Genomic DNA, 26,981 nt, shown 5'->3' with positions numbered 1-26,981 from the left:
AATCTGTTAGCTCAACCGCCCAAAGTTGCGTCTGTTTGTGGTAAACTCAGCTTATTTGAAGCTGTCTTCTTCAGATTCTCACTTTATTTTGTGCCTTTAGATCATCTTTTAAGAGCCTTTACAACTATTAATCATTCAATTTCTTTTTTAAATTATCCAATATTCGATATTTCAAATCTCATCGTATTTAATTTCCTTTGCATCACTACATACAAGAACTCTCAACAACGCAACTCTATTTACTCTTACTCTTGTTTCATATGAATCAAGTCGATTAGCGGACTAACTTATCACCTTTCCACATTCGAGTAGAGCACATCGTCGGCCTCTATCCTCCTGACAAGGGCAAACCGGACGCACGATCCAACCCATTACCCTCCTTTTAAAACCACCTGAACACCACTCTGCCATTCAACATTTTCGAGCCTTCTGAGAGTGTGAGAATACTGAGAGACGACAATACCTGACTCAAGTTCTATACCATATATTAGGAAATCATAGTATCTAATAAACAGTATGTCAATCAATAGACATTGTATTAAGAATTATAGAGTTTTTATGATTGAGCCACCGAAAAGAAAGATGTACTTGCATATAGATAACGACTTTCAATTATTTTAAAACTTTCTTAGTTATTCTATCCCTAAGATTCCTCTCGTTGGAATATAGATTCACAGTGAGGAAAGAGGTAAACTCAATCACTACTGAACCTTGAAAGGAAAGACTCGAAGAATAAGTGAGAGTGAACTGTAAGTCAATTCTCAAAATTCATTCGAGTTCACTATAAGTAAATCCTCAAGAGTCGAGTATACACCAAAATCTCATCTGGTCTCTATTTAGTATCAATCAATTAGTATCAAATAGAACAGACTACGAGAAACTTCTCTCCCATTCACGATGCATGTGGGGCAGAATCCTTCATTCATCTTCTAGTAATGCTGGTCTAACCAATGCCTCCTTTTGCACAAAGATGAATGAAGGATTCTGCCCCACATGCATCGTGAATGGGAGAGAAGTTTCTCGTAATGCTGGTCTAACCAATTCTAGTTCTGTAGGGCAGAATCCTTCATTCGTCGTCTTGCCCTTCCAATTCTAGTTCTATAATCATTCTTCGAAACATCCACAGGCAGGGGTTGTCTTATAGCAATAAGATTCAATACATCTAGTAGACTCCAGTCTACCCTAACCAATCCTTTTTTCTCTTTGTCACTCGGGTGTCACATATATTAGATAGAGATAATTCAAAAATCTTATTCGTTACAAAATTAAAAGTTTCAAGAACTTATTCCGTTCTTTAAAAGCTACTAGACTTATTTTCAATAAGATTTTCTTTTCAGCAATCCATTCCAAATAATGAAAATGGTATTCGTACAAATATATCTATTTAAGAACATCATTAATTCGTTACATAAAAACAATGCTATTAAGTCGATAACATGAGAAAACACTTGCAAAATTTCTTCAATTATTCAGAATCCAAAGGCAACCTAGGAATCATGTCGACTAGAAACGAAACGAACATCGTATAGATCATCAGGTAATGCAACAAAAATGCCCAAAAACCAAGGGATAAATGACATGAATTTGAATTTCCAGAAGCAATCCAAGCTCAAAGCAAGCCATCTACGCCTGCAAATGAGGAAAAATAAACAGAAGCTGAACTTAGACTCTACTAAGAACTTAGCACAATGTTGTTTGAGAATAGATATTGTTGTTTACCTTGTTGGCAATGTTGTTTGAGAGCCAGTCGAGTCCTTCGTACAGCCCTTCACCAGATGTGGCACATGTGCTTTGAATGTACCTGAAACGAGATTTCGAGACATTGTAGTGTTACCTTAAAGTAAGACCTATAAGGATCCAAGCCCACCACTAGTAGATATTGTCCTCTTTGGGCTTTCCCTCAAGGTTTTAAACGCGTCTGTTAGGGAGAAGTTTACATATCCTTATAAATAATGCTTCGTTCTCCTCCCCAACCAATGTGAGATCTCACAAAGTCAACGAAAGAATTCGCAAGTGCTTAAGAGTTTGATGATAGTCAAACGTACCAGTGACGTTGTCGGAGGGAGTGAAGACCGAGCTTATCGGTGATCTCAGCAGCATTCATGGCATTGGGAAGATCTTGCTTGTTGGCAAATACCAAAAGCACAGCATCCCTCAGCTCGTCCTGTAAGTGCAATGCATGTTATTATCTAGACAACAAACTAGAATGAACACAATTATTTGTGGTAGCTTTTGCAAAAGCTATATCAAAGTCTGATAATCAGATCTTATTATGAGTACCTCATTCAACATTCTGTGCAGCTCATCCCTAGCTTCAACAACACGGTCTCTGTCATTGCTATCCACCACAAAAATAAGTCCTTGAGTGTTTTGGAAATAATGCCTCCACAATGGTCGGATCTTGGAACAGAACAAACAAACATCAAATCAGTGAAGAACACAAAGAGAACAACTAGAGATTATGAGGCTGTGGAAGTTGAAAAGTTGAAAAAGGACTGGCTAATGAAATCAATACTTATGACAAAAAGGCTCGGTACGACAAGGAAAAAGAGATGGGTCACACATGAAGCCATATCTTAATATATTACACGTTATCAATCAACATCGACGGATTAAAAACAATCATCTATCAAATGACATGCACACCATTCTCGAGGTTATTTATACTAAAATTGCGGGGAAGGCACCTAGAATGTTCAAGCAGAGAAAGTAGAAAAAGCCAACAACACAACGGGATGATTCAATGTACCTTGTCTTGACCCCCAACATCCCAGACAGTGAAGCTAATGTTCTTGTATTCGACGGTCTCAACATTCTAAAATGGCTAATGTTCTTTATGACTAAAAGGCTCGGTACGAGAAGGAAAAGAGACAGGTCACATGTGAAGCCATATCTTAACATATTACACGTTATCAATCAATATCCACGGATTAAAAACAATCATCTATCAAATGACATGCATACCATGCTCGAGGTTCTTTATACTAACTCGGGGAAGGCACCTAGAATGTTCGAGCAGAGAAAGTAGAAAGCCAACAACACAGAACGGGATTATTCAACGTACCTTATCTTGACCCCCAACATCCCAGACAGTGAAGCTAATGTTCTTGTATTCGACGGTCTCAACATTGAAACCTGCAGTCATTATTCAGTTATGCTTCTGATATCACATTCTCCATTTTCAAAGACATAATCACAAATAGTTTCTTTAACAGAAATAAGAACAACAATGTGCAGTGAAATCAAACAACGTCGTCTATGAACAGATCACTGTTTCTATCGTTATAAGAAAATCACATACCTGAAATCTAGTGGTTAACTATAAGAGAAAGGCATATAGCCTCTACTTAATGCAAAATTACAGGACATAGGTATTTAATTAGATTAATTATCCAATGTTGATCCATAAATTCATCGCCTCAAGAATATAACAACTCGATTTGTTATAATGATTTTGATTCAGTGAAATGATGATGCTGATGCAAACAAACAGGGAACTAAACAAGTTAAATAACCATGTCCAGTGCATATGATCAAGACACAAAGCATCAAATTGTTCTAAACAGAAAACACCAAATCCATCTTCATTATTCAATAAAATCAACAATTGAAGAGAAAAACAACGACTTACCAATGGTGGGAATGGTGGTGACAATCTCTCCCAGCTTGAGTTTGTAAAGGATCGTCGTCTTACCAGCTGCGTCGAGACCCACCATGAGAATACGCATCTCCTTCTTGGCAAAGAGCCGGCTGAAAAGCTTGGTGAAAGACAGCCCCATTTTTCACGGAAACTGAACACAATAACAACAAATCCGCATCACTAAAAAACAGAACAATTATCCATTAAAATACAACGACATCAGATACTTCAATCAGCCAAAATTGTGCAGAAAATCCAAAGTTCAAAAGCTCAAATAGTCCAGATTCAAAAGTAACTGCAATCAAGACCATAATGTCATGTTCATCCATACTTCAAACCAAAAATAAGCAATCGCTATAGCACAAAACAAATCAATAAAAAAAAAATCCCCAATAAGACGATCGATCCAGCACCAAGGAACCGTATCCACCAAGCAATCGGTTAAATACGGGCATTCCACGAAATCAATACAAATCCAGGTATAAACACGCCCAACGAAATTCAAAGGAAAGAAGGTTCAGATTAGATCCAATACAAAACGCCGAACCAGTGCAACAGAAATCCAGATCAGATAATAACAAACAATCAAAACGCACAAAAGATTAATCAATTCAAAAATCAAGCAGAGAAAAATAAGGAAATCACCCAGATCCAAGCAGGAGGAATCAAAATTAAGGGTAAAAATCACAGAATTCTTGACAGATCTTATAGAGAAATGAGAGAAGGAGTCAAATGAAAAACTTACAAGAATTAAAGAGAGCGGATTTGAGCGATCGGCCCCAAATAGAATGATAGATCTCTCTTGTGCAAGAGAGAAGCTGTCCTTAACGATCAAAAGCGCATTCGCAAATCATGAGGACTCTATTTTTATAAGGTGAAATAATTTCTTTTTTTTCTTTTAAAAATTGAATACCGTCATGACGTGAGGAAACGTTTGTTTGAATCCGTTGTTTGTTTTTTCAAATTTTCCGTTTGGTTCATTGACGCCGTTATAACGTTGCTTAGACTGTAAGTGCTGTTTGGGGAAAAAAAAATTCGAATCTCGGGTCAGTTTCTGTATCCGGAATTGGAATAGTTATTGATCCGTTTCCAAAAGACCATGCTTCCATCCAACGGTCAAATTAGAAATGTCAACCAAAATTATAGTTAAAATATTATTTACGTCATTTATAATATTATTCACAAAATTAATTTTTATATAAATTAAAATTTTAACAAGCTATTAAAAACGTTATTATTAAATCAGATGGCTTCCTCGTCTCCACGTCTTAGCTATCTCAACACTCATTCCTCGTTTCACGTTTAAACAAAAATTCTCCTTCCCGTTCGAGATAGGTTGACATAAGTTAAATGGACATCTCTAGCATAAGCATAAAAGTAGAGAGGAAAAGTCAGGTATAGTGTAGTGGTCTTTCTAAGCAAGCTTCTGGGATCTCTGGTAAACGCTCCTGATGTGGTAAATGGAGGATATTAAGAAAAGTAGTGAGTAAATGTTTCTCAAAGAGTCGATGAAGTGTAATAGCCCAAAAATAAATAAATAATAAAAAGAAATAATTATAAAAAATACGTCAAAATAATAATAATATTAATAATAAAATAAATAAATAACTAAAAAAATTACTTTAAAAAAAAACTTATTCATCTCTCTCCATTAACTTCTCATCCCGATCTCATTCTCTCTCATCAACCCACGCACAATATCACGATTAGTCAAATAAATATATATATATATATATATATATATATATATATATATTAAGATTTGAAAAAAGTGAATGGGCTAAAAAGAACAGATATGATGTAGATTTATTGGAGAGAGATTTTGGTCTGTTACGACGGTAAATCCTATCTCAGATTTTCTTTTCTTTTATATTTATAGAAATTAAGTTAGAATCCGATCGGATATTCTTTTATTTATCCAATATTTTACCATAATAATCAGATCTCATCCTCCGAAGCTAATTAATTAGATTTTTGTTAAAATTAACAAATAATATCGGTTTAGAGAATGAAAATCTGTTTAAAAATAATTACAAAGACGGAAGATTGAGAGGGAGACAGTGAAGATTTAGTGAACATAATTTAAAAATAAAATCAGAAATATCAAGAGGAGGGTGGTAACTCCTTAAATTTTGTCTAGTAACTATAAATTCCCTACTACAGTAAAAATAGAAAATAAGATATTTAGTGAAAATAGTATTTTATATATATATAACGATCCAGACTTTTAATAATAGATGAATGTAGATTAGAGAAATAATTTTATAGAATTCAAACTTGAAACTGATGTCATGGGCTCACATAGGTTAACTTTGATTTCAAATGGCAGAATCGAACTTTCATTAAGTATATATTGGTGACACTCGTCTAAGGTAAGTGGCCTTACTATCGGCATGATTATATTTGATGTTGACACGTGCCCCGTGGTTATGTACGTGTCATATATATTGATATGTGTGGATTTTTTTGTAGATCGATATGCTTATGATATATTATGTATATGTTATGTTATGTATATGTTATGATATGTGAATTGTATGATAATAATTACGGTACAATGTGTTCAATGATATGTTTGAGATAGGATACGAGAAGGATGCACAAAACGAAATGTAACGATAGGAGTAAGATACGTTCATGAAACGTTAAAGTTGAGTTACATACTGAAGTGCTATGTATATGAGAGATTGATACAAGAATACGGTTAGATTATGGGTAGAAAGAGATAGGTTTGTGATAGATTGATAGAATGATAACATTATGACACGTTCCTGTGATGATATGACTAAAGTACATTCATGTAATAATATGGCTGTGATAAGTATAAGAACGTTAAGCCTATGATAAGTTAGGTAACGATGTGACCACGAAGTGTTTACGGCATGATATGATTATGATACATTGTGATGCAATATGTTATGGTATGATATGTATATGATGAAACGTTATGATATGTCTCTTAAATTGTGTGTATACAACATGATGTGAATGACATGAAATCACGTTAAATGACATGAAATATAACCCCGTTAGAATTATGTATAATATGAAAATTGAAAAATGAGAAACAATATGATATGAATGATGATCGTTATCTGAAACGATATGATATGTACATAATGCTAGCGGGGTTGTATTAAATGATAATGAAAACGGAAAAATGTTGGGACCTCATGCATTATGTGTGCTCATGCATTGGGGGATACCCCTATTCCATCACGAGGTTACAGACGCGTACATCCATTAGGCAGGCGAAATATCGTTATGTTTTACATAATGCTGCCGTGACAGTTACTAATTCTAATGGGTGTCGGGCAAAAGTTGAGCTACTAGAGAAGGCTTGCCCGACAAGAAAAGAGCCCAGCAGTGTGCGAACTGACTTGTGAGCCCATACTTGCATGTATGGGCCGTGGGTAGAATATATGGTACACATACAAGCTGCCTAATTAGAATGGTGTTATAGGAAAAAAAAATAGACGAAATGGGTCCCGTCATTCCATTCGCATGTTCTTGCATTAAACCTCAATAATGGGGTCACTTACTGAGTATTTCTTAAAATACTCAAGTCACGTGCTACCTCTATTTCAGGTTAAGACAAGACATTCATGTACGGCTGACGACAGCATCGCAACTCGAGACCATGATACATCATAAAGTAGTCATATTATTTTCTTAGACTTAGACTAGAATATGATGTTTTTTATTTAAACGTTTATTTATTTTATTTAGTCTATTGTATCGTTTTTAAAAGTGTTTTCAAAACACGTAAGTGCATGACAGTGTTTTAAGCTGAAAGGTTATGTTTTATAAAAGTTTAAACGAAGTATTTTCGATTCATGTTTATGAAATGTATACAGTAACAACCTTAAATTAAGTAGAAAATTTCAGGTAATTACAAGGAGAGAGACTACCAAAAATATATAGTGGAGGAGGAGAGAGCATCCTTATGGAGACTACTTGATCGATGATTTTGCGGCGGAATGTGACGGCGGCGAATGGCGGCACCGACGGTCATGGGGAGGACGAAGGAAGAGGAGAAAAAAAAAACATTATATAATTAAAATATAAAATTCTAACTCAATTTTTACGAGTAACCCAATTTTTGAGTAACCCAATTTTTACTAGTAACCCAACTTTATTACATTAATAACTAAAATCTCATAAAATTCAAATATCAAATATTTACGAGTAACCCAATTTTTGAGTCGGTAGATTTAATAGAAAGATGTCAACCGAAAAATAAAACCACATTTTCGACTTTTTAAAAATTCTAACTCAACCCAAGCCCAAGCTTAAAAGAATAAATAGGTCAGGTCGATCAAGTTACCGAATCGTATGAAGAATTCTATTAAGGAAGTATCTCGATATCACACGTCATTCACCAGCTACCTACAATATCTCGTAATTCAACCATTAATATGAATTAAATTACTAAAATGCCCTTATAACAAGTCCATATATATATATATTATATTATTAAAGAATTAGGATTAAAACTCAATTTGGATTTCTTGCAATTTTAAAAGTTACTATTTTAATACTAAAATTTTGTACAAAAGAGACGTTCAAAATTTTTCTCTGAAATTAAAAATTTCTATTTAATTAATTAATTAATTAATATATATATATATTTTTTTTCACAAAAGTCCTTAAAAAATGTCGAAAAATAACTACAGAGACAGATTAAGATCCAAAATATCCTCTTCGTTCTTTACTTTCTTCTTCTTCTTCGCCGCCGCCGCCGCCTCTTCCTTCGCCGGACCTCTCAGCTGAAACTCCTCATCGAAATCCTCTCTTTCAAACCTCGGAATCCACGCCGACCGATTCTCCACCGTCTTCATCTTCCTCTTCCTCATCTCCGCCGCTGCCGCTTTCTCGCCGTCGCAGCCGATCATCAACTCCTTCCTCCGCTGATCTCGCATTTCCTTGAAATTCCTCACCAGAGCAAAGAACGCCTCCATCTTCATCTCCTCCTCCTCCTCCTCTCCGTCTACGGCGGCGACGGCGACTCTCTTCCCCGTCGGCTTCAAGCTCTGCTTTTCCATTACCAAATCTCCTCGATTTCTCGTACGAGTTGGGCTCGAGTTATTTATAAGGTGGTTGAAAGACGATAATACCCTCCAGAAGTACACACGTGGAAGAAACTCAAGGGGAGTCGTTGCGGGTTTGTTTGAAAACTTGAAGAGCCGAGTCAGCTGACTGGGTTTTGATTACGTAAGCATAGTGACGTCAGGACATTTCTAGGCTACATGCGTATCACGTTGGGCCCACAGCATTCATTCACCGATTGTGACTTTCAACGCCGAATGAGTTGTTAAGCAATAAAAATACTCTGTACTTTGATTGGTTTTCAATTTTATTTTTATTTTTATGCTTTTTCAAAATTTTAATATTCCTTTTTAAATTTTAAAAAAAAAAAAAAAAAAAAAAAACCATTCTTATTTTCAAAATTACTTAAAATTTTTATTAATGGATTATTATTACCGTCAAAATTCTTGACATTATTGCATAGTCAAAACTATTCTTACGAAAAGTGTTACATGATAAAGACGTTGAATGTCCACGGGATTGACGTATTGAGAGGTTATGTCAATGTTTTGCTGGGTCGAGGATAAAAAGTAAAATGTGTCTTTTAGTTAGGGGTGTATAATCAACCCGACAACCCGACAACCCGGACCAACCCGACAACCCGGACCAACCCAACCCGAACTATAAGGGTTAGGTTGGGTTGGATTAGCATTTTGGGTAGGGTTGGGTTCATTTTTCTGAACCTGAACTGAATCGGTTCGGTTTCGGGTTCATAGGCAGAACGCTCGAGTTGACCCGAGCCAAATAAAATATATAGAATTATTATGAAAGAAGATTCTTTCATATTAATGGGTTTGCCAAAGTGGTACTAACGTATTTAGTTGTCTTTAATTTGTTACAATTTTTAGCTCGTTATTTTTTATTGATTTTTTTTTTTTTTTTTTTTTTTTTTGTCAATAAGTGTTGTTTGAGAACTTTTAATATATTTTATTTAAGATTGTATCCGAATTAATTATAGATTGTGGATAAATAAAACTTAAAAAAAAAATTTGACAACCCAACCCGAACCCAACCCGAAAATAGAGGGTTGGGTTGGGTTGGGTCAAAAAAATCCCCCAACCCGACCCAACCCGGACCATGTACACCCCTACTTTTAGTTTATGTCAATGTCTAAGAAGACTTATTCCGACCCTTTTACTTTTATTGGAAAAAGTCTTAATTAAAATTTAATTAATTAATTAAACTCTACTCTATTTTTTTACGTTATAAAATTCATATTAACTGCATTGAGTATAAGCTCAAGAGACATAAGGGTCCTAACCATACTTCGGCTCGTGATCAAATCTATAGGCACTTAGAATAAGTACATGTTCGAGTATGATTGACCAACTACTTATCAATTCCGATTCATTTCAATATGAACGAAAATGTAATAGATTCAGTTCAATTGACAAAAAAGTACCGAACAAGGGAATATATTGGTAATGGATTGAATAAAATAATTTTTATTTTAACCGTAACATAGAACAAAGTTTAATTTATGCTATTTGTAACTAAAGATTTATTACTAGCGAGCCATGGCAATTGCGTTGATCAAAGCAGCTAAAAGAATGATCGAAATTAGTTCAAATAGAATAAAAAAATATGTTGATGAGTGAATTCCAATTTGTTGACTATTACTACGATATTCCCAACTATCGGATTTTCGTCGAGACGTAATTAAAAGTTCTATATGTGGTAAAAAAACGTAAAACAGGTATTTGCAAACAGATTCAAGCAAATGAACGTTAAATTAATAATGGATTTTTATTAAGGTAAAAAATTCTTGAAATTATTAATTTTTTATGCATGTTAAAACTATTCTAACGAAAAATATTGATAAAGACGTTCAATGCCCACGATGTGGAGAGAAAAAACGATTGATGTATTGAAAGGCTATGTGAATATTTTGGAGGATAAAAAGGAAAATGTGTCTTTTCAACGACTATAAAGACTTATTCCGAAGCTTTTACTTTTATTGGAAAAAGTCTTAATTAAAAATAAATAAATTAAACTCTACCCGAGTTCTTGCTCTCCGACAATATTACATATGTGTATGTATATGTATGTATATATATATATACATACATACGCGCATGGACGTGGATGACATCAATCTAGTACAAATACGGTAATTTTAGATTAAAATGGAAATTCAAAATTAAAAAATAATTAGTTTTTTTTTTTTCATTATAGTGTATTTCTTTGACAATATTCTTTAGATTAATATTCAAAAAAAAAAAAAAAAAAAAAAAAACCTTTTACTTTTTGTATTTTACTTGGTTGTTAGAAAAATATCTTTTATTATTATTGTGTTTAAAAATTAATTAATAAATATTAAAAAAAAAGTTAATTAATAAATATATATAATATATATGTATTATGTATGTATATATATATATAGGTATATGTATATTTATTATATTAAATTAAAGAATTTCATAAGACAAGGAGATCGATGTCGTCGTAGCTAAAACTTTCATGTATGTATGTATTGTATGAAGGTTAGTGTAACGGAGGGCTTCATTGCATGAAGCTTTATAGTCAGGGGTGACACAGCTTGTTTGCCTTTCTTTTTTCTTTTTAGTGCGTTAGGGTCGTTCGAGCAAAAAACCAAGTTGCATACTGGGGGGTGAACCTTAGTCCTTCAGACCTTTCAATCTTGCAACTTTAGTAGCTCGGCGCTCGCATGCTTCAAGGGCCTAAAGTTATTTCTTTAAAATTGAAAAAGCTTTTCAGACATTCTGCGTAGGAGCTCGAAAACTACGAAAAAACACAGAGCTGTGAAATTGGTGTGGCGAGGTATTGGAAGTGTTCGGCGAATCGAGAGAAAGACAAAATAAAAGAGCATCGTGTTATATTGAACGAGGTAGGTAGCTTTCACTAATGAGATATGGGTTCGAAGGACATTGATATTTTGGGCCTGGATGTCGGCCCAATTACATAACGGGCTGTTTAAAAGGGCCCATACATAAATATGTCTTATTTTATATATGGGTCAACAAAAACTATATAATATATTAATATTATAAAAATAAGGTAAGATAAACGTGTGACATTCTTATAAATTAGTCAATTGATCACAGAATTTTAATCATATGACTAAAATCAAGAATTAGATTCTTTACCATCAAATATTTAATTTTCCCTAAAGGCGGGTTATATATATAGATTAATTCACGGGTTACAGTTTTTTAGGTGAGTAAATCCGACCCATCTGAAAATAGGGTTATAACACAGTCCTACTCGTAACTTACTTTTAAGATTATTATAAAAATTAAAAACATTTAACTTCTGTATCCGATGCCAATGATTCACTGTGACTTGTGAATGTTTAATATTTAAATTTTACGAGATTTTAAATGTAATTTTTTTTTCCGAAGAATATGATATAAGAATGATTGTTATACACTCCTCCTTAGTCAAATACAATATATATATATATATATTAATAAATATTCGAAACCTATAGTTTTTATAATTGAATTTATTATTATTATTATTCTTTAAAAAATTTAAATTTCATAACGTAAAAGGAGATGTGTGAATATATTTGATGGAGAATCATTTTCCCAACACTCAACCTTGAGGAATTGTCACTGACTTATCCAATAATTTTCGAACACGTGTCAGATTCCTTTCTTTTTTTAATTCACTATTTCACCAATTATTAATAAATTCCTTCACATTATCCATTAAATTTATTACTTTCCCTTTTTTTTAAAAAAAAAGAAAATAGAATAAAAAACGTGAATAACTACTATTTTAATTTTAAAAATTAAATAAGGCCCACCGAATAATTAAATATTATTTGCTACATGCGACAATTTATTTTTAAATTACTAGTAATTATTTTTATTATTAATTTACATCTCGTTACTATGTTTTATTTAATGAACATGATAAATGATACATTTTATTATTATTATTATTATTTTAATTTCTCTTTTTATTATTGGGGTTTGCATTGATATAATTTTGAAAGTGGATCATATTTTTAATAATTTATTTTAATTTTTAAAGTTGACGTGGACAGAAATGTAATTAAGATGCCACGTGTTGGATGGACATACACACGTCACTGATTTCATTTCCTCCACGTTTTATCTACAAAAATATCTCTCACATAACTACTTTAAATTTGTTCCCATTCTATTTCAACAATTTTCTTTTTCTTTTTCTTTTTTTCCTTTTTCCTTTTTTTCACTCCAAAAAGTAAAGAAAATAACCATTGAAATTTCTATATAATTTTTTATTTATTTTTGTTTTTATTATGTCCTCAAAAAGACAAAAAGAAAATTTATTCTATATATATATATAATTTTAAATTCGAGACTTCATAAATAATTTTTATAATTTAATAAAATATTTATAATTAATATTTAAGGTAACACTATTTATAAAATTATATTGAATCATGAATTATAACTTTTAAATACTCTTGAAAATTGAAAGTTATTTTTTAAATAAAATATTATTGATAAAAATATTAATAAAATTTTTAAAAATTCGAAGGTATTTTTAAGATAAAGTATAAAGTTTGAGTGTATGTATATAGATTTATTTGTGCAACCTAATTGAACCATGCTAACCACTCCTTGGGCGACACGTGGCCGTTAAAAAAAAACCCGGTTTATTGGAACCGGGTCGAATCGTGGGCCGACCCTGAGTCCTCATTCCACCAGATTTCTTAAATAATTGTTTGGCATATTAATAAAATTTTAGAAAAAGTCCACGGGTCAACCCATAACCCGTTCTTTTTAAAATAAATAAATAAATAAATATTTTAAAAGAGAGGCGAAAAAAGTCAACGAAGTTAAAGCAAGGGTGTTTAAGTAATTTCATGAAGCCAAGTGTCGATGAGGAAACGTTAACGTGGCTTCACAGGCAAGTCTCTGTAACGGCGTTACGTGCTCCGTCTCCTTCCACGAATTTACTCCCTCCCGCGGCGGCTCCCACTATATATCCCTTCTTCATTGCCGACTTCTTTATTACTGAAATTTCCTCATATCATTATTCTCAAATTTCCATAGCAGAGAGAGAGAAAAATCCGATTCCAACTCCAACTTACATTTCTGCAGATTATAGCGATTTTGATCTCTCAGTTGAAGAATCTGATTTTTTGGTAAATGTAAAAATGGTGGCTGAAACTAAGGTTGTTGTGTGTTCGAAGAGCCTCCCTGTTTTGGAGGTCCCTTATTTCGGTAAAGAGGCTCATCTTGTTGATGAAATGAAGTCCATCGACGGTGCGATTCCCGTTGATCCGACTCTCGATCGTGTTCGCGCTTCCGAATCGGTTTGTTCGAGTTCTCAATCGGTATGTTCTTCTTCTTCTTCTTCTTCTTCTCAGGGGTTTTTGTTTGTTTTTGGGTATAGAAACAGTGATCGTCATGATTTTGTTTCTGTAGCGATGGTTTCGGTATGTGTGCGAGTTCTTATGATGTTTAATTCTTCAGGATGTGAAGCAAATTCCAGATACCGACGTCGATTCGATGGAGCAGAGGGAATTTCCAAGTCTCCGGTCGGGGAGCTTTGCTGATATTGGACCTAGGAGAGACATGGAGGATGAACACATAAGGATTGACGATCTGTGTTCACAGTTAGGCTCGCTCTTTAAGTTTTCTAAGCCAAGTGGTTTCTATGGGGTGAGTTGTTGAGTTTCTTTGTTTAGTGGGTTGCCTTGTTTGTGTAGCTTTGGATGTCATTATGACTTGAGTTTGCTGATCTCAGGTGTTTGATGGACATGGAGGACCTGAAGCAGCAGCTTATATAAGAAAGAATATTCTTAGACTCTTTTTTGAAGATGTTAGGTTTCCTCACATGCCTGATGTTGATGAACTCCGGCCGGAGGAGATTGAAAATTTCTTACGAGAAGCATTTCTTCTGGCCGATCAAGCTTTGGCCGATGATTCTGGTATTAGTAATTTGTCTGGGACGACGGCCCTCACTGCTCTTGTGCTTGGAAGGTATGTTTTTCCAATTTTATGTAATCATCCTTCATGAGCCCATCTTTTAGGTTGTAAAATGAGTCCCCTAGGCTTGATAGGGAGAGATTTCCCCCACCCTTACAAGGATAGGATATTGACAGGGAGAGGTTTCCACACCCTTACCAGCATTACTTCGTTCTTCTCTCCAACCAAGGTGGGATCTTACCATCTACCTCCTTGGGCCAGTATCCTCACTGGGCGGTCTGGGCCAGTATCCTCACTGAGCGACACCGCCCGTTGTCTGGCTCTAATACCATTTGTGATAGTCCAAGTCTACCGCTTGTAGATAAAACAAGTCTACGGGGAGAGGTTTCACACTAAGAAATGCTTCGTTCTTCTCTTGTGGGATCTCACAATACCTGATGTCAATCTCTGTAAAATGTAGTCTGGTGTTGCTGCCTTTCGGTAATCTACTCATACGAATTCACTGTCTTTTAGATGATTGTGTCCGGCCACCTTGTTGGGTGGTACTGCATTGTTCATTTTGGTTGGGAGAATCCAAAAGTTGGTGGTAGTTTTGTGGCTGATCATGGTTTTATTGGTTTTTGTTGACCTACTCATACGATTATGCTGTCTTGTTCCTGGTTTCCACTGTCTATTTAGATTATCATCTCTAGCCACTTTGTAGAATAGCACTGCATTGTTCATATGATTGGGAGAACTCACAAATAGGAGGTAGCTAGCTATGTTGTTGACCATATGTTTCTGTTCTTCAGGCTTCTAATGGTGGCTAATGTTGGAGATTGCCGGGCTGTTCTTAGTCGGAAGGGAGAGGCAGTAGATATGTCTCAAGACCACAGGCCAATTTATTCACCGGAGAAGGAACGAGTAGAAGAGTTGGGTGGCTTCGTCGACGGTGGCTATCTTAACGGCCTTTTATCAGTTTCCAGAGCCTTGGGGGATTGGGACATGAAGCTCCTCCCCCATGGTTCTCCTTCACCCCTCATTGCAGAACCAGAATGCAGGCAGGTGGTTCTAACAGAGGAGGATGAGTTCTTAATCATAGCCTGCGACGGGATTTGGGACGTGATGTCGAGCCAACATGCAGTCGATGTAGTTCGCCGGGGACTTCAGCGACATGACAACCCTGAGCGTTGCGCTCGAGATCTCGTCCTGCGGGCTTTGGGACTAGACTCATTCGATAATCTCACCGTTGTTATTGTTTGCTTCTCTAGTTTCCATAGGGACAACTCTCCACAACCACAGCAACGAAAATTGAGATACTGCAGCCTCTCTGCTCAAGCCCTTTGTAGCTTGCAGAGATCGTTGGATAAGAGTGGATGCCAATGAGTGTACCACTTCCTGTAACAACTCGCAATCCCATTTATTGTGATGTAAATAATTTTTTGAGATTAAGAACATATATATAACCCAATAAATCAGGTGGACTCAGAATATTTTTGTAAAGTACATTAATTTCTTATTGAAACAGATGATTGTATTCAAGTATTGTGTTCAAGATTTTACATTTGTCAATAAGAGTATCTGGTAAAAAATGGTGATATCCATACCATATGACACAAATACCCGTCATCAAGCCGTTTGGTATTTCTTAGCAAATGTGGCAAAGCTTTCGAGACCTCGTTTAAGTAATCTCTCAAGCAAAGGTTGCAATGCCTGCATTTGCAAAAATCATACGAATATGAGAATTTTGGATTGTGTTCTTCAAGAATCATGATTGATTATGTGTTTACAAGCTAATAATTGGCTAGAAAGCTTACAGATGCCACTGGAGATAAAAGAGGTGGAACTTCATAAGAGACAGTCAGCTGAAAACGACCAAACAAGAAAACTAGAATAAGCGCATGATTACCCGACACTGTGTATTACGTTTAATCTACTTTTTCAAGCACATGATTTCATTAGGTGGATCAAAATGTAAAGATATCTCCAATAATTTAACCAAAAAGGATACAAACATGTCAATTGGGGCTTTGTAGGCTTACTTCTACGAGGCAAGATGATGGGCCTTTTGGATAAAATCGAACAACACCTCTGCAAATGAAACAAAGATTTAAAGGCCTCAAGATTGTGTTATGATTCAGAATACACTCAGAAGAACAAGAAAACGGCAGAGGGTGACCCTATGGAACGAAGTCAAGACCCCACATTGGTTGGAGAGGAGAACGAAACACCCTTTATAAGAGTGTGCAAACCTTTCCCTAGCAAACGTGTTTTAAAAACCTTGAGGAAATCCCGAAAGGAAAAGTTTAAAGAAGACAATATCTACTAGGAGTGGGCCTAAGCCGTCACAAAACAATTCACAAGACACTAAGAATGGTTTTGAAATAAAATTTTGGAGGTACCTGTTTGGAAGACCTTCGAGAGACCGCCAATGGATTTTTTGATTGAGGGTCGGCTGTAATATTATCGGATAACAGTTTAAGGACAAAAAAATTATTGAAATGATGGATGTTAAATGGAAGGTTCAAGGAATAGAATTGTTTGCCTGCAAGTTCCGAGCAAGCCAAGAGAACTCAATATCTTGACCAAAGGCATTGTATTTTAATGACCACCGTGATAAAGTAGGATTATCTTCCAAAACCTATAAACAGTACAGAACAAGTTCTCAAATTGTGCAATCTATCTGATAACTAAAAATTGCTTAACTGTACCAAGATTTAAGTGTTGGCAGTAAACAAACATGGCATATTAGACATGTGTTAGGACACTGAACTTATTGGACACGTATTGTACAAAGTGAACGTGGGTCTAAGTCCAATATTTGTTAGGTACGTATCGAACACCGATTCAACGTACAAGACAAAAATAGTAATCTATGTCAAAAGTAAGAACATTTGAGAGCAAAATACATCAAACTCTAAATACAATTTTTTTAAGACTTTGACTTTCTATGTAGTGTAAAAAATAATATGTATTAATACATCGTTTTTGCTGTGTCTGTTTCTTAGAGTTTTAAAAAATGACATGATTGTGCCAATGTCATGTGGTGTCTGTGTTTCATATCCATATTTGTACTTCTTTAAGCCTACCTAATGGTTTTACATAGAAAGCACGTGCACCCATGGGAGGACTACAAATGATCAACTTAACCAAGACCAAACGTCAACCGAAGTGACAACAAAAAATATTGTACCCATCTCTGACCAAAGCAGATATTGTCCTCTTTGGGCTTTCCCTTCTGGGCTTCCACTCAAGGTTTTAAAACGTGTTTGCTAGGGAGAGGTTTCCACACCCTTATAAATGATGTTTCGTTCTCCTCCCCAACCAATGTGGGATCTCACAATCCACCCCCTTTCGAGTCCCAATGCCCTCGCTGACACTCGTTTCCTTCTCTAATCGATGTGGGACTCTCCAATCCATCACCCTTCGGAGTCCAGTGTCCTTGCGCACACCGCCTTGTGTCCACCCCCCTCGGGTCTCAGCCTCCTCGTTGGCACATTGCTTGGTGTCTGGCTCTGATACCATTGTAACAGCCCAAGCCCACCACTATTAAATATTGTCCTCTTTCGACTTTCTCTTCCAAGCTTCTCCTCAAGGTTTTAAAACGCGTCTGCTAGGAAGAGGTTTTCACACCCTTATAAATAAGGTTTCGTTCTACTTCCCAACCGATATGGGATCTCACAGGCAAAGCTCATCGCTTCCTATTCATTCATTTTGTTGCAGAATCATTATAATACCAATTGATTATGGAATTAAATTGTAAGTTACTAGATGTTCCAAGGTTTGATTCTCTCCCAAAATATAGGCTATTGCCAGCCCATTTTTCTCATCTTTCTTTCTTCTATCACTTTGCACATAAACATAGACCTGCCCCTCACTTGCATTCACTCACATAAGAGACTTTCATAAGAAACTACTCTAAGGCTCACAAACTTTTCTCCTCATATAAGCAAAACAAGTTGAAGGTTTCCTTCCATTATACAATATTGCTCGAATGCATCTTCAAGTAAACATGGAAGATATTTTCAGGATCAGTAATCAATCAACTTGAGATTGAGTAATATAGCTAACCTTCACAGATGAAATGAAGGGCATCCATTTGGGAATGGCTTCACGATCTGAGTAGCATTTATAAGCAACCGAGGCAGGAATGTCTACTTCCATCTTGGCCCTGCATTCATCACATTTCCTGGTTATACCAACAAACCTACAACATTCTAAGAAACTCAGAGAACATCATTCAGGAAGAACTTCACCGCAATCAACATCAAATCATCAAAACAATATGCAATAGCCAAACCAATCCAGCGAAGAATTAGAAACTTTTTGAAGTGAAACCGAAATCCAAATCCAAATCCAAATCCAAACAAGCAATTGCAAATAGAGAATCAATAAACCGAAACAACATGGAGAATCGAGAAAGAAATACTGTATTTACGTGCAATTCTGCCATTCCATCACAGGGGAGACGAATTTAACTCGAGGGGAAATGGGGTTTCTGCGGCACTTCGAAGAACCCCGGGGGATTCTGAAGAGGAGCTTGGGAAGAGATAGTGACCTCGAATTGATGGTTCTGCGAGTGGGAATCGCCATGAATAAAACGCCATTGCTCCTTCTGATCGATCGATGACTGAGATTCAGAGTGTTTGGATTCGAATTACAGGTGAGAGCTGCAAGTGACATACTGAGATTTGAAATTCGTGAAGAAGAAGAAGAGAGCGACTGGACAGAAAGGGAGTGGTGAGCAGAGAGTTGAGGGCACCAAATGCAAGAACAGCCTCTGAAAATCTCTCCCTCTTTTCAGAGCCACAACAATATCAAGGCCGTCAGAGACGCAGACGAACGAAGACTGGAAATGATTGGTGAAATGGTGAAACCCAAAAAAAAAAAAAAAAAAAAAAAAAAAAAAACGATTTTTTTTTTTTAAAATATATAATTATTAATAACTAAACCATAATTAGTTATAATTATTTTATAATTTGATTGAAATTGTTGATTTAGAAACTATTAGGATAAATTCTTTAATTAGAAAATAAATTTGGGGAAAATAAATCAATTTTTAATAAGCAAAAATTAATAAAATACTTCCATGAAAAAATAATTTAATTAATTATTTAAAATTCCTCGAACTAATGTAAGATTTTACTATTTTTTTTAATATAAAACGTTTTTAATGCAGAATTAGAAGCTCTTAGCACACCTCCCACACTGGTATGATATTGTCTAAAAGCTCTCTCTTAGGAATCACGACCCTCCACAAGGTTTTAGGTTAGGAATCACGACCCACCACAAAACTCTTTGTTAGAAATCACGACCCACCACAATGGTATGATATTTTCCAGAAGCTCTCTATTAGAAATCACGACCCTCCACAATGGTATGATATTGTCTACATTGAATATAAGTTCTCATGGCTTTATTTTCGGTTTCCCAAAAAGTCTTGTACTAACGGAGATGTATTCTTTACTTATAAATCCCTGATCAACAGCTGCTGCATGGAAAGGTGGCTCTTATAAGTAACATGATCATGTCGTAAGAAATGAAGGAAAATGTCCAATCTAGACTCCAAATTTTGTTCTGAATTCTAGACCTGAGTAGTTATAATAAGTAGCCTAATTTGAAGTTAAGTTTTATCGATCCCTCAAGTTTGAAATTGATTTGTGATATTTTATTTGTGAGATCTCGCATCGGTTGGAGAGTAGAACGGATTATTCTTTCTAAGGATGTGGAAACCTCTTTTTAGTAGACGTGTTTTAAAACCGTGAATCTGACGTCCTTATCATTAGGGCTAAGTGTTTTTACCTTTCCTTTAGTCAAACGTTAAGTTTCTTTACAATTTTACCAGTTTAGGTTGCATGTTTAGAATCATTCAAATTTAACACGTTCGATCTTACTTGTAGAGTGATTCGAATCTCAATCAACTGTTTTTGTCTTGAGATCTTTGATCAATAAAGTAATCCGAAATTTACTTCCTCGAGTGATTTCTGAACCAAATATTCTTATCTTTTCTTTTAGTTAAATTGACATATGTCATGACATTAGACAGACATTCGATGTCACCAAGGTTTGTTTGTTTTTATGCTTCAAATCTAATTCCTTAAAACTAATCTTATCACAATGTTTGTATAAAAAGTTAGCTGCCGGCTTGCTCTCTCTTTAGCAACCTTAGATGAAATCGAAGTTTTCATACGTAGTTTGTATCGATCTTTTAATTTCTTAAAAAATATATTAATCTCGATAAACGAGATCCAAGGGTGGAGAGGTGCGGAAGCTCTTCTTCAGTTGAATTGCTCGAGATGCATGCTTAAAGAGAATAATATCTTTCTTATTTTTCGAGGGTCTAATGCACCGAGAACTATAGCTCTGAAAAGGGTCTATGGATCAGGTCGTATATTTCGAGACATCTTTTGCTATGACCCTACATGAAAAGGGTCTTCGCTCTTCTCGTGTGGTTCCTTTACTACCGTAATAGCTCGATTCTCATAAAAAAAAAAAATTGTAATAATTTCTATTCTTAACGGACCGTAGAGATTTTTCTTAGTTCAATAATATGTGAGGTTGAATTAGTTCAGTATATCATGTTTTAACCAGCTTAGTTAAGCTCAAATTGGTGCAAAAAAAAAAATTGTTAATCACATGATTAACATCGATGATATAAACCAATCCAACTCGTAAAATATCTACTAGATTAGTAGAAACTCAATAAGAAAAATCGAAAGAGTACAATATCTGTTAGCAGTGGGCTTGAGCTGTTACCATCCAACTCGTAAAATTCGAACAAAACAAAGAGAAAAAGCCAAAAGCATACGAACAAGAAAGCCTCCTTATATAATATGCAGCCTTTGTTAACATAAGCTAGATTAAGGTGACCATATAAACTCCCTATCTTCATCCTTTCTTTAAAATTTAGGTACCAAATATGAAGGGAAAGTTCAAAATGCTGAGTGATTTGAGTGGAGAAGCAAAGCTTAAAGCTCTGTTAATGGTGGGCATAGTAATGGCATCCAAAGTTTATTGTGAAGAGCTCGAATTAGGGTTTTACCGTCAAACATGTCCTTCGGCCGAACGCATCGTGAGAGACGCAGTGGAAAAGGGAGTCGCTATCAACCCTGGAATGGCTGCTGGCCTCATTCGTTTGCATTTTCATGATTGTATCGTTCTTGTAAGCCCATTTCTCGTCCCTTTTCTATCTTTCCATGGTTTATTTTGTAACCGTTCAAGCTCATTGCTAGCAAATATTGTTCACTTTGACCTATTATATATTGTCGTCAGCCTCATGATTTTAAAACGCGTCTACTATGGAGAGGGTCTAGCCCAGCCCTATTTCGATTAGTGCCTTGCAGCATCCAGTAACTGGGTTTGGTTCCATTTGTAACCGCTAGCAGATATTGTTCACTTTGAACCTGAGCTCTCATGACTTTGGTTTTGGTTTCCTTAAAAGGTCTCATGAGAGTTTATGTTCAAAAGCGGACAATATCTACTAGTGATAGGTTTAGATTGTTACAAATGGTATCAGAGATAGACGGCCGTGTGCCAACAAGGGCGCTAGACCCCCTGGTAGACGCGTTTTAAAAACCAAACATTGAGGGGAAGCTCGAAAGGAAAAGCCCAAATAAGACAATATCTGCTAGCGGTGAGCTTGAGTTGTTACAAATACTATCAGAGCAAGACATCGTGCGGTGTGTCGGCGAGGATGATGGACCCCCAAGGGGATGGATTGTGAGATCCCACATCAGTGGGAGAGATTAACGAAACATTCCTTACTAGGATGTGGAAACCTCTCCCTAGTAGACATGTTTTAAACTTGTGAAACTAACGGTTATACGTACCGAGCTAAAACGAATCATATCTACGAGAACTCTAATAATATACATGGCAGGGCTGCGATGCATCGATACTCCTCGACAAAACGTCGCAAAACCCTGATTTCGAGAGAGACCGTCCAGGCAACCCCTTATTACGAGGCTTCGAGATAATCGACGACGCCAAATCCCAGCTCGAAGCCCAATGTCCACAAACAGTTTCTTGCGCCGACATTTTAGCCTTTGCAGCTCGAGACAGCGTCGCTACCGTCGGACAATTCACCTACGCCGTCCCGGGTGGTCGTCGGGACTCACTCATCTCCCACGGGGCCAAAGTCGCCGACAACCTCCCTTTTCCGACAACCGACATCGGATTCCTCAAACAACACTTCGAAGAACGAGGGCTGTCGCTAAGAGACATGGTGGCGCTTTCTGGGGCACATTCCATCGGAAGGACAGCGTGTGCAGAATTTTCCGACCGGCTTTTCTTTTTCAACGGCGTTGACCAAAACAGCACCGACCCGACTTTGGACCCGAAATTTGCGGCCTTTTTGAAAGAGAAGTGCCCGTTGGGTAGTGGGTTTGATAAGACGGCGGATTTGGACAACGTGACGACAAATCGATTGGACGTTCAGTATTTTGAGAATTTGAAGAGGAATTTGGGGGTTTTGTCGTCGGATCAGGCGCTGGCAAGTGACTCTCTTACGGCGGCGATCGTGACGAGATACCAGAAGAATAGAGTGGTTTGGATGAGAGATTTCGCGGCGGCGATGGTGAAGATGGGGAAGCTGCAGGTTTTGACCGGAACTCAAGGGGAGATTAGAAAGAATTGCCATTTTAGAAATTAGCTTCTTCGAGCTCTGTGTTTGAAATTATTGAATGTGGCTCGGTTTTAATAATTATGTGTTGGATATGGTGTACGATCGAAATATGTCGAAACAAACAGATTAAGAATCACTCGAAAAAAGAGAGCTTTTTGAGCTGACGAACCTTAAGCACATATGCTTTTTAACTCTTAGTGGTTGATGTAAATTGTCATGTATTTGAATTGTCATAATTCTAATTTATTTTTGTTATTAAATCTTGTTTAATTCATAACCCTTTTTATTAATATTACCTTTTAATCCGTTAACGTATGAGAATTAGTTTGTCTAGTATTGTTTTGTGATTACAGTGATTCATATAGTGATTACAGTGATTGGCCACATTTGGCCACCCGTGGATATAGTGATTGTTAGACGAACACGACTCTCCACAATGGTATGATATTGTACACTTTGAGCCTAAGCTCTCATGGCTTTGCTTTGGGCTTCCCCAAAAGGACTCATTCCAATGGAGTTAGTATTCCTCACTTCGACGTGGGACTTCCATCATCCAACAGTGATTACAATGATTGGCCACATGTGGATATAGTGATTACAGTGATTGGCTACCACCTGTAGATATAGTGATTACAGTGATTGGCTACCACTCGTGGATATGGAAATTTATTCTTTTCTGAACTGCGTAAATGTTTGTTTAATTTCTATTTGTGGGTGTGTGAGATTGATCTTGCTTATGCTTTTGCTAGAACAATTGGGTATCATAACATTTTGGGTATGGCACTTGGGTACAACAAGTGGTATCATATCATGAAGATTGTAGCATTAGGACACAATAGTTGTAAGCATTTGAGATTTTCAATTCTGTTGGTTGTCGTAGCTGTGAAAAAATAGAATATTTAAAATCAATGAATGAATTTGAACAAAACAAGAGAATTGTTGTTGTTCCTATGAGAAGCTTAATTGGGTGATCAAATTAAATGTCTGAAATCAATTCACAAAGCTACAATGGCGCCTGATCTCCCCTTGTGATCCTGTAAGAACGTCAATGGAACCCATTTTAACCATGGCGTTTCCAAAATTAGTAGCCCATTTAGACCCATACCTCGCATTATCCATCACCATTTTCTTGGTGGAAGAGCTACTCAACAATGTCTGATCGGAGCTCAACACCCCACGACGGTTCTTCAATTCAACATAGTACCAATTATCCAAACGATTACGGCTAAAAAACTCGAGCGCCACCGCCGGTTGCTCGCTCCGGCCACCGCCATTAGGCGGCGCGCACTTGGTCTTCAAGTACTCTGCATATGAGGGGTCCATGGAAGGGTCTTGTGGGTGCGTTGCGTTGAAGGAATAAAGGCGGTTGGAGAAGGCGGGGCAGTGAGCTACTCCAATGGAGTGGGCGCCGGAAAGTGTCACCATCTCCGCCGCGGACAGCCCTTTGTTGGCGAAGGACTTGATGAGTTGGTCGGCGTTGGAAGAGGGTGTCGGGAGGGTTGAAGCTTCTTGCTTTATTGAGATACGGCCGTCGCGGCGGCCGGCTGGCACTGTGTAATTGATGGCTCCGACTCTATAGGCAGTGTCGCGGGCAGCGAAGGCAAGAATGTCGGCGCAGGACACGGTGTTGGGACATATGGCCTCGAGTTGGGCCTTGGCTTCGTCGATTACCTCGAAACCTCGTAAGCTTGGGAAGTTTGCTGGATGGTCTCTTTCTGCTTGGTTTTTGGGTGTGGATTTCAGCAGCACTGACCCATCGCAACCCTGAAATTGCACTCCCCAAAAACAAATATGAATCACTATTAAATCAATAATGAATAGAATCAAATAATAATCAACATGTGAAATTTCTTAATATATATATATAATAGTACGGAGACGAGATTGGGCAAGGTCGGTGTCAGATCCCACATCGGTTGGAGTGGAGAATAAAGCATTCTTTACAAGGATGTGGAAACCTCTCCATTGAGGGAAATCGGGGAATCTTGGAATGCAAAGCCCAAAGAGGACAATATCTACTAGCGGTAGACTTCGGTCATTACAAGCAATGTGCTAGCGAGGAGGCTGAGCTCCGAAAGGGAGTGGACACGAGGCGGTGTGCCAACAAGGATGTTGGGCCTTGAATGGGTGAATTGAGGGGGGAGGGGTCCACATCGATTGAAGAAGGGAACGAGTGTCAGCGAGGACGTTGACCTTAGAGTGGGTGAATTGTAAGATCCCACATCGGTTAGAGAGGGGAACAAAACATGGAAACCTTTCCCCTAGGAGATATATTTTAAAACCTCGAGGGAAGTCCGAAAGGGAAAGCCAAAAGAAGATAATATCTGCTAGCGATGAAATTGAACTGTTGTAGTCAGAGTGGGGACAAGGACTAGAAATACGACTCCATTTCTATTTTTACTAAATATTTGGAACAGTAATCAAATGGGTTTTTAAAAGAAAACTTAAGAAGCTTACTCTAACGAAACAATCATGGAAGTGCATTCGAATGAGGCCTGCAGCAACGCCGGGGTTATGAGAGATAGCTTGGTTGACAACACTCTTGATAATCGCCTCGGCATCAGAACAAGATGAACGGTAGAAACCGACACGTAGGGTGGCCGAAGCAAAATTAGAGAGAAAGATGAAGAAGAAGTAGATGGTACAAGGAATTGAAGAAGAAGAAGAAGCCATTGAAGGTGAAAGAATGAGAAAATGAGAGGAATAAGAAGAAGATGAAGGTGATAGCGTAGTTATAGGGAGAGGGTTTCTTATGCTAAACGAAAGCGTGTGTGTGATTATATAAGTTTATGAAGTTTTGTAGTAATGATGATTCATAATCGAGTTGGCGCTAGCAAAGCCTTAGTGGGAGATTTTAAGTTTTGTGGGGTAGTAGGTAGACACACACAATATACCAAACATTTGCATCTTGACCATGTTCTTTCTAACCTTCTTGTTTCAAAGGAATGGTTCGAATACGAAATCAAAACCATCTTTCAAACGTCACGAGCTTTGAAAATTTTGAACAATAGATCAAAAGTTCGAATCTTCAAATACAAACAACATCATAGAATAACAGTAGTTGGCTCTAGGCTTGCTCGATGATAGTGCGTTGTTCCTTGGTGACAATTTGTTAGTTTTCGAAGGCATAATACTATTGAACATGGTGGCAAGCTATCTCGATCAAAGCAAAAATGGTGCTTTGCAGGTACGTATTATAGATCTACAAACTCTGGTCTTTAGGAAATGTAATTTGTGTTTTGTATACCATTTTTATCGTACTTTATGTATATATTTTTTTAGAAATCGAACCAATTTTCTAAATTTTAAAAACTAAAAAAGAAGATAGTTTAAAGAAACAACGGTTGGAGAGGAGAATGAAACATTCTTTACAAGGGTGTGGAAACCTCTCTCTAGCATATGCATTTTAAAAACCTTGAGGGGAAGCTTAAAAGAGAAAATTCAAAGAGGACAATATCGGTTAGCAATGAACTTGGGCTGTTACAAATGATATCAGAGCCAGACACAGGGCGATGTGTCAACGAGGAGGTTGAGCCCCAAAGGGGGTGGACATAAGACTGTGTGCCAGTAAGAATGTTGGGCTCCAAAGGGGGGTGGATTGGATTGGAGGATCCCATATTAATTGGAAAAGGGAATGAGTGCCAGCCAGGACGTTGTGCTCCGAGGGGATTGTGAGATCCTACATCATTTAGGGAGGAGAACGAAGTATTCTTTATAAGGGTATGGAAACCTCTCTCTAGCAGACGCGTTTTAAAAACCT

General features: G+C 36.7%; 5 protein-coding genes and 1 pseudogene across 7 annotated transcripts; 2 read left to right on the top strand and 4 right to left on the bottom strand.

Annotated features, from left to right (window-relative positions):
* Positions 1–1,365: 1,365 nt before the first annotated feature.
* LOC111779250 (ADP-ribosylation factor) lies at positions 1,366–4,523 on the bottom strand. Its single transcript, XM_023659363.2, has 7 exons — positions 4,386–4,523; positions 3,632–3,791; positions 3,065–3,135; positions 2,281–2,400; positions 2,046–2,164; positions 1,720–1,801; positions 1,366–1,629 (listed from the first exon to the last, which is right to left on the bottom strand). Exons 2-7 carry the CDS (start codon positions 3,777–3,779, stop codon positions 1,624–1,626), a joined length of 546 nt encoding a protein of 181 aa, XP_023515131.1. The 5' UTR covers positions 3,780–3,791; positions 4,386–4,523; the 3' UTR covers positions 1,366–1,623.
* Positions 4,524–8,196: 3,673 nt separating this feature from the next.
* Positions 8,197–8,738, bottom strand: LOC111778853 (uncharacterized). Its single transcript, XM_023658837.2, has one exon. It carries the CDS (start codon positions 8,683–8,685, stop codon positions 8,311–8,313), a length of 375 nt encoding a protein of 124 aa, XP_023514605.1. The 5' UTR covers positions 8,686–8,738; the 3' UTR covers positions 8,197–8,310.
* A 4,963-nt stretch (positions 8,739–13,701) lies between these two features.
* Positions 13,702–16,140, top strand: LOC111778851 (putative protein phosphatase 2C 49). Of its 2 annotated transcripts, none has more exons than XM_087118996.1 (4): positions 13,702–14,003; positions 14,164–14,352; positions 14,438–14,673; positions 15,411–16,140. In XM_087118996.1, exons 1-4 carry the CDS (start codon positions 13,845–13,847, stop codon positions 15,982–15,984), a joined length of 1,158 nt encoding a protein of 385 aa, XP_086975122.1. In that variant the 5' UTR covers positions 13,702–13,844; the 3' UTR covers positions 15,985–16,140. The 2 variants fall into 2 exon arrangements, with proteins under 2 accessions (XP_086975122.1, XP_023514603.2); XM_023658835.2 differs by having other exon boundaries at positions 13,702–14,024.
* LOC111778852 (uncharacterized) lies at positions 16,079–19,454 on the bottom strand. Of its 2 annotated transcripts, none has more exons than XM_023658836.2 (7): positions 19,037–19,453; positions 18,670–18,769; positions 17,144–17,239; positions 17,001–17,053; positions 16,641–16,689; positions 16,416–16,463; positions 16,079–16,311 (listed from the first exon to the last, which is right to left on the bottom strand). In XM_023658836.2, exons 1-7 carry the CDS (start codon positions 19,279–19,281, stop codon positions 16,228–16,230), a joined length of 675 nt encoding a protein of 224 aa, XP_023514604.1. In that variant the 5' UTR covers positions 19,282–19,453; the 3' UTR covers positions 16,079–16,227. The 2 variants fall into 2 exon arrangements, 1 of the variants encoding a protein (XP_023514604.1); XR_015413269.1 differs by having other exon boundaries at positions 16,219–16,311; positions 16,614–16,689; positions 19,037–19,454.
* A 2,063-nt stretch (positions 19,455–21,517) lies between these two features.
* On the top strand, positions 21,518–23,312 carry LOC111778796 (peroxidase 5 pseudogene; annotated as a pseudogene).
* A 710-nt stretch (positions 23,313–24,022) lies between these two features.
* LOC111779185 (peroxidase 5) lies at positions 24,023–26,878 on the bottom strand. The gene is made up of 2 exons (XM_023659275.2): positions 25,679–26,878; positions 24,023–24,985 (listed from the first exon to the last, which is right to left on the bottom strand). Exons 1-2 carry the CDS (start codon positions 25,892–25,894, stop codon positions 24,212–24,214), a joined length of 990 nt encoding a protein of 329 aa, XP_023515043.1. The 5' UTR covers positions 25,895–26,878; the 3' UTR covers positions 24,023–24,211.
* Positions 26,879–26,981: the final 103 nt, after the last annotated feature.

Source organism: Cucurbita pepo, chromosome 17 (assembly GCF_057944985.1).
Source record: "Cucurbita pepo subsp. pepo isolate OVF chromosome 17, ASM5794498v1, whole genome shotgun sequence".
NCBI classification, from domain to species: domain Eukaryota; kingdom Viridiplantae; phylum Streptophyta; class Magnoliopsida; order Cucurbitales; family Cucurbitaceae; genus Cucurbita; species Cucurbita pepo.
Note: the sequence above shows the minus strand (reverse complement) of the source record. Positions and strands in the feature narration are given on the sequence as shown.

Excerpts from the sequence above, each read along its gene's own strand:
- LOC111779250 (XM_023659363.2), bottom strand. The coding sequence starts at position 3,779 with ATGGGGCTGTCTTTCACCAAGCTTTTCAGCCGGCTCTTTGCCAAGAAG. Across the intron at positions 3,136-3,631 it reads CACCACCATTCCCACCATTG|GTTTCAATGTTGAGACCGTC; the intron begins GTAAGTCGTTGT and ends TAATGACTGCAG. Across the intron at positions 2,401-3,064 it reads ATGTTGGGGGTCAAGATAAG|ATCCGACCATTGTGGAGGCA; the intron begins GTACGTTGAATA and ends TTCTGTTCCAAG.
- LOC111778853 (XM_023658837.2), bottom strand. The coding sequence starts at position 8,685 with ATGGAAAAGCAGAGCTTGAAGCCGACGGGGAAGAGAGTCGCCGTCGCC.
- LOC111778852 (XM_023658836.2), bottom strand. The coding sequence starts at position 19,281 with ATGTCACTTGCAGCTCTCACCTGTAATTCGAATCCAAACACTCTGAAT. Across the intron at positions 16,464-16,640 it reads CATCATCTTGCCTCGTAGAA|CTGACTGTCTCTTATGAAGT; the intron begins GTAAGCCTACAA and ends GGTCGTTTTCAG. Across the intron at positions 16,312-16,415 it reads TTTTATCTCCAGTGGCATCT|GCATTGCAACCTTTGCTTGA; the intron begins GTAAGCTTTCTA and ends TTGCAAATGCAG.
- LOC111778851 (XM_023658835.2), top strand. The coding sequence starts at position 13,845 with ATGGTGGCTGAAACTAAGGTTGTTGTGTGTTCGAAGAGCCTCCCTGTT. Across the intron at positions 14,025-14,163 it reads TTTGTTCGAGTTCTCAATCG|GATGTGAAGCAAATTCCAGA; the intron begins GTATGTTCTTCT and ends TTAATTCTTCAG. Across the intron at positions 14,353-14,437 it reads AGCCAAGTGGTTTCTATGGG|GTGTTTGATGGACATGGAGG; the intron begins GTGAGTTGTTGA and ends TGCTGATCTCAG.
- LOC111779185 (XM_023659275.2), bottom strand. The coding sequence starts at position 25,894 with ATGGCTTCTTCTTCTTCTTCAATTCCTTGTACCATCTACTTCTTCTTC. Across the intron at positions 24,986-25,678 it reads TCCATGATTGTTTCGTTAGA|GGTTGCGATGGGTCAGTGCT; the intron begins GTAAGCTTCTTA and ends GTGCAATTTCAG.